General features: G+C 53.5%; 2 protein-coding genes across 3 annotated transcripts in view; one reads left to right on the plus strand and one right to left on the minus strand.

The window, feature by feature from the left end:
- Window positions 1–525: 525 nt before the first annotated feature.
- LOC108300988 (translation initiation factor IF-2-like) lies at window positions 526–2,640 on the minus strand. The gene has a single exon (XM_017523995.2). The coding sequence runs from the start codon at window positions 2,105–2,107 to the stop codon at window positions 1,271–1,273; it is 837 nt and encodes a 278-aa protein (XP_017379484.1). The 5' UTR covers window positions 2,108–2,640; the 3' UTR covers window positions 526–1,270.
- Window positions 1,484–6,101, plus strand: part of PROKR2 (prokineticin receptor 2) — a 12,226-nt gene continuing 7,608 nt past the window's right edge. Inside the window, exons 1-2 of one of the 2 annotated variants that reach the window (XM_017523994.2) lie at window positions 1,484–1,734; window positions 3,849–4,314. In XM_017523994.2, coding sequence (XP_017379483.1) covers window positions 3,857–4,314 — 458 coding nt within the window. In that variant the 5' untranslated portion in view covers window positions 1,484–1,734; window positions 3,849–3,856. The other variant, XM_037736909.1, reaches the window with a different exon arrangement.

Consider the following 6,101-nt stretch of genomic DNA (forward strand, 5'->3'; position numbering starts at 1 on the left):
CTCCCTGGGGACCGCATGTCCACTCCCAGAAAAAGCTCCTACTCTGCTGAGGGTGGTCAGTATTTGGAGTTACTACAACGACATCTGCAGGTCTCCAAATCTGTGTGGAAGCAACCGTACTTTAGAGGATTCCATGAAAGCACCAGCAGGCAGATGTTCCCGGGGTGTTTGCCCCCATTGAATAGGGCAGGCGTGGTCCATGAGCAGAGAAGCCTCTAGCTGAAGTCGAAAAGTATGAGCTATGCCAAAGAACATGCCCAGGGCATGTAATTGGCTACCTCATCACCTCCCTTCCTTGAGCAACAGAGCCTCTTTTGCCTCTGTCTCTGGAGTTTGCCCTGACCCTATAGAACACCTGCCCAATCGCAGCCCCTCCCCGGGAGGAAAGCAAACAGCTGGCTCTCCTGCCTTTGATCAGGCCCGAAGAGATGCTAAGAGGGGAGGAGAGTGGGGTCAGTTTCACTTAAGGCGGGAAAGTCAGAATCACAGAACGTCACAACCTGAAGAGATTTGAAGTTCATTCACCCACAAATTTTTTAATTGGCAGTCCTGTGGACTGTGTTCAGTCTGAGACAAGTTCTCTTTAGCCAAAACAAGGATTTTGCTTTAACAAACACAAAGAGTATTTTTTAAGTTCTCAAATTTCAGATTCCCTTGGGGAAAAAAAAAAAAAGGGAAGTTCTGACATAGTGGAGTCTATATTCTGACCTGCCAATTATCCGCTGGCTGGGGTTTAACAATGGGAAACACCTTTTTAGACCTTCAGGGTCCTGCCACAGGTCCAATCCTGTACACCCAGAGCTTCCTGGGCACCAGTCATTTGAATGGGCAGTTCCTGTGTTTAACCAGGGAGATCGTGGGAGGAGTTCGAGCCTGTTAGAAGCAAAGTGGAGGGCTCCGGACTCTCGGACAGATGGGCTGAGGCACTCCTGGGATATGGCCCTGGAATCTGATAGCGGTGGTCATCCCAAAAGTTTGAGTGAGGACTTCAGGGGCTTTGAGCGGGGCAAGCTGACCCCATTCCCAGCTTCCTCCTGGGGCCTCCTCCTTCACCGCCATCTCCGAAAGGCCCACACTGCACTCGTCGGAGCCGGGCTTTCCTTGAAAGAGTCACCTTGTAGTAGGCGCGGACGCTGGCACTGGGCACCTCCGGAAGACAGTACGCTCCGCTCCTGCGCCCGCGACCCGGGTGCCGTGCCACGGCTGGCAGCAGAGGGCGGTGCTCGCTGTTCGCAAGCTCACGGTCGAAACCCGGCTACTGTGGTCCGATTCAGACTGCAGGCGAAGGCGCTGAAATCCCTGAGAGGGGTGGCCCCCGCTGTCCCGGGCCCCGCATCAGGGAGGCCAGAGCTACGGTGCCAGGCGCCCTGGACGCACCAGCCCGAGAGCACGCCGTGGGGTGCGGGAGCTGGGCACCCACCCTCGGCCTCGGTTCGGAGGCTGGCGGGGACCCCGGGGCGGAGTCGAGCGCGGGGCGGGGCTCACAGGTCCAAGCCACAGGAAAGAGCTGCGGGGGCGAGCGCCAACTCCAGCTGGAACCCAGAGACCGCGACGCGCTGGGGAAGCGCCCCAGGGCGAGGAAAAAAGAGGGACATCCCCCACGCAGCGGTTCTGCAAGTGCAAGTCCCGGTCCTCGAGGCGAAAACCAAGCGGCCCGCCGGTGCCCAACCACCCTGTGACCCTCGATCCGGCTTCCGGGGCCGCAGAGCGCACAGAGAGGAGGCGCCGAGGCAGGTAAGGGCTCAGATCCGTGCAGTCCCGGGACTCCTTCGGTGCGGTGGGGGAGTCGCTGGGACAAGGTCCTCCGACGCCCACTTTTTCCTCTGGGGTATTCTGGCTGCGCTGCCTCCCGCCACTCTCGAGATGCGTCTGGGCTGGCTCGAAGAAGGCGAGTTGGTTTCAGGAGATACCCTCTGGGCCCTCTAGGACCGGGCAGGGGACGGTAAGCGGGGCCTGGAGTGTGTGGGCGCGGGCGGAGGGAGCCAGCGCGTAGCTGAGCTCTCCGGCTAGCTCTACGTCGCCGGGGAGGGCGCAGGTAGAGGGGCACCTTCCTGAAAGGTGAGCGGAAAACAGCAAGCGTCCGTAGGGAAATTCCCGCGCACCGCATCCTCCACCCACCTGCGGTTTTCTTCCCGCCTGGAGGCACCGCAGCCTGGAACCTGAATTTGTGACTTGGTTCCTGCCCCTGCCAGGGCGTCGCCTCCAGACCTCGTCCGTGCGGCCGCGTTGATGGGGCAGGAAGGGGGCTGCTGGAACGGGTTGCTCCCGGACGGGGGGAGTGCTATCTGTGAAAATGCGCCTGAGACCTGTCCCAGCCCGGGCGCGCGTCCTCTCATCTCGGGTTAGGGGACTGGAAAGCCGAGGAGGGGTAGGATTCCCGATTCTTGGTCCCTGACTGAGCAGAGGCTGCGGGGATTGGGGTATCACATGAGACGGAGTGGCGACCTGGAGGGAAGACACCTCCGGATGTGGATGTCACTGGGATTTGCACCTCACCTCTTGGAGGTGTTCACCTTGGGAAAGGAGCTAGCGGGCGCACCCCAGGTTAGGGTGTCTTTCGCTGGGGCGCAGTTCCTGTCCCTCGGCGTTCTCCTCTCCTCGCAGGAGTGGACCAAATGCGTTGTCCAGCTGGATCTTCTCCTTGCTACACAGCACCCCGCGGCGCCCTCATATGAGGTCGTTTCCAGGTGTGCTGAAAGGTGAGGGGAAGGCCACTCACAGTTGGACAGCCAGGGCCCCTTTCTGTGGGTGTTGGGGTCTGGGTTCTTTTTCCAGCCCCTCGGTGAAGCCTTGCACCCTGGGGTGCCCTGTCTCCTCCGGGCTCAGGGCTTCAGAGATTATTTTCCCTGTTTTGAGACCTTGGTGACAGAATTGGTGTCTTTCAGGCAGGATTGACTCTGGGTGGAGAACTAGAGCTGAGTGAAGGAGGTCAGGGAGCAGATCCAAAGGAGTGGGAGCAGTGGGGGAAGGCGGGTAGAGGATTTCTTTCTGGAGCTCATTCCCTAAGAACAGGGAAGCAAGAGGGGAATTCCACTCCCCCACCCCAATGCAGTCTCCTCCACCTACAGCATCCCGGTCATGCACTCAACAGATTCCGGTCCAGCCACCACTATGCACCAGGCACTGGACTGGGCAGCAGGAATTCGGTTTACAGGAAGATTAGGACTCAGAGAGCATAAATCACTGGCCCAGGGCGACTCAGTCTGTCCATGTGAAAATGGACTTGATGATTTCCAAGTCTGTGGCTTGGTCAGTACAGAGGGAGTGATGTCCTGCTTTTGGAGAGAAGACCCTGCAGTGTCCTGGCCATCCTGCTTCATTGTCTCTGGCCAACAGGTGCCACAACATTGCGACTGCTGTAGGAGCTGGGCCAGCACCTGGGAGCAGCCTTGGAAGAGTTCCAGAAGCCCCTGCGGGAGTTGATGCATGGGGAGCTGGAGGATGTGACTGGGCAGACAAAGAGGCCCTGGTCCCTGGGCAAAGGGCAAAGGCGCACATTCTTCTTGAGAGTTTTGGAGAGTCTGATCCATCCTATGCCATCCTTCCCGACAGCTGGGCAGCCACAGAGGGCTTCCCAGCTTACAGATCTCGGGTATCCTCTCCCAGCATCCTGGGTAGTTCCATCTGGGTAGGCAGTGGGTCTGGTTGGCCTATACCTGGGGAACTCAGAGAATGTGACCAGATATTCTCCTGCATGCTGTCCACTGGTTGTGCCTCCTTCCAGGATCCAGGATGGTGAGTCAAGTCTCCCCAAGGATGTGGGCAGGGTGCCAGGCTCACCAACCCCGAGAGAGCCGGAGGTCTGCACCCCTACCCCTCGCACCTCCCTCACACCACTTTTCTTGCAGGCATCACCATGGCAGCCCAGAATGGAAACACGAGTTTTGCACCCAACTTTAATCCACCCCAAGACCATGCCTCCTCCCTCTCCTTTAACTTCAGTTATGGTGATTACGACCTCCCTATGGATGAGGATGAGGACATGACCAAGACCCGGACCTTCTTTGCAGCCAAGATCGTCATCGGCATTGCACTGGCAGGCATCATGCTTGTCTGTGGTGTCGGTAACTTTGTCTTTATCGCTGCCCTCACCCGCTATAAGAAGCTGCGCAACCTCACCAATCTGCTCATTGCCAACCTGGCCATCTCCGACTTCCTGGTGGCCATCATCTGCTGCCCCTTCGAGATGGACTACTATGTGATCCGGCAGCTCTCCTGGGAGCATGGCCACGTGCTCTGTGCCTCCGTCAACTACCTGCGCACCGTCTCCCTCTACGTCTCCACCAATGCCTTGCTGGCCATCGCCATTGACAGGTGAGGATGGTAGGTGGATTGAGTGATGGGGCTGAACCAGGCTGTCTCTTTCCTCACTTGGGCTCTGACAGGCTGGCATTGCTCCAGGTAGAAATGCTCACCAATGTATGGAGGGCAAAAGGAGGTCTTATTTCTCCAGGTGTGTTCTGTTCCCCCAAATGTGAGCAAGACTGAGGCTGCTGAGAGGCCCATCCCTGAGCCATACCCCCGGATACCACATTTGCTTCGATACAGGCATGCCACATGACAGTATGTGGGATCAACACAAAGGGAAAGCAGACAGGGCAGGCAGCTACTACCTAGAAGCCACATGAGTGTTAACAAGGGCAGCTTCCAGTCAGGAAAACATGTATCAAGCTTTTCCTATAGCCACCATCTCCAGGTGGAGATGTAACATTTACATCACCTAGAGAATCTTCTGTGCTCCTCACCAGTCAATCCTCCCCACCAGGAAACCACTACTCTGACTTCTATCATTATAGTTCAGCTTCACCTGTTCTTAAAAAAGAAATCAGACCGTATGTGCTCTTGTTTCTGGTAGACTTTGTTGCAGAGCTGATTTTAAAATGAGATAACAGGGTTCATTTATGCAAAACAGGAAAGGACATGCTTGCTTTTGCTTTTCTGTATATATTGGTGTGCTCATTTGCATACATTTGCATAAGATATTCCAGAAGTCCTTGCTCTATTTTATTTTTTCCTTTCCTTCATGTGTTTATTATTTTATTTTATTTTTGGCATTTATTCTTTTTAATTGACATGTAGTAATTGTATATACTTATGGGGTACAGAGTGATATTTTGATGCATGTAAACAATGTGTAATGATCAATCAAGTTAATTAGCATATCCATCACCTCAAATGTTTATCATTTCTTTGTGTTGGAAACCTTCAAAATCCACTCTTCTGGGTATTTGGAAATTATATTATAAATTGTGTTAGTTATATTCACCCTATAGTGCTGTAGAACACTAGAACTTATTCCTCCTCACCAGCCCTTGCTTTATTTTAAATTTATAAAGTAAAATGCATAATAGCGGTTTATGACAAACCTTACACATGTTTTGTTTATGTGAACAGTTGCAGGCCAGCATCGGGCCATCACTGGCTCTGTTCAAGGAGACAGTTGTCACCTTCTCTTGGTTGCTGTCCACCACTGTAAGCTGTGCTCATTTGGATGATCTGCTTAGTCATCTTTTTTCCTTTCATCTTTTCAACTCTTCAGTTTTTCCCTTGCTTGTTCTCAGTGCTGTTCAGGTTTGTTCTCTTTAATCAACCACTTTAATATTTTTCATTTTGGTAATAAAATATACAGACAGGTGTAGGAGGCATCCTCCTTCCTTTGCATAACATAATTCCTGCAGGAAGAACAATTTTTTAACAACTCTGAGACTCCAGCCCTGAAACCAGCCTTTATGAAATGTGTACCTATCAAACAACTACACAAAATTATCCAGGGAAAATGGTGCAAAGTATCATTTGATAGACAGTTACAAAGTCAGACTGGGCGTGGTGGCTCACACCTGTAATCCCAGCACTGTGGGAGGCCAAGACAGGCAGATCACCTGAGGTCAGGAGTTTGAGACCAGCCTGGCCAACATGGTGAAACCCCGTTTCTACTAAAAATACAAAAATTAGCTGGGCATGGTGGTGAGTGCCTGTAATCCCAGCTATTTGGGAGGCTGAGGCAGGAGAATCGATTGAACCCAGGAGGCAAATGTTGCAGTGAGCCAAGGCTGTGTCATCGCACTCCAGCCTGGGTAACAAGAACAAAACTCCATCTCAAA

The sequence above is a fragment of the Cebus imitator genome, unplaced genomic scaffold (genome assembly GCF_001604975.1).
Source record: "Cebus imitator isolate Cc_AM_T3 unplaced genomic scaffold, Cebus_imitator-1.0 Scaffold31, whole genome shotgun sequence".
NCBI lineage: Eukaryota > Metazoa > Chordata > Mammalia > Primates > Cebidae > Cebus > Cebus imitator.

Excerpts from the sequence above, each read along its gene's own strand:
- LOC108300988 (XM_017523995.2), bottom strand. The coding sequence starts at position 2,107 with ATGCGGTGCGCGGGAATTTCCCTACGGACGCTTGCTGTTTTCCGCTCA.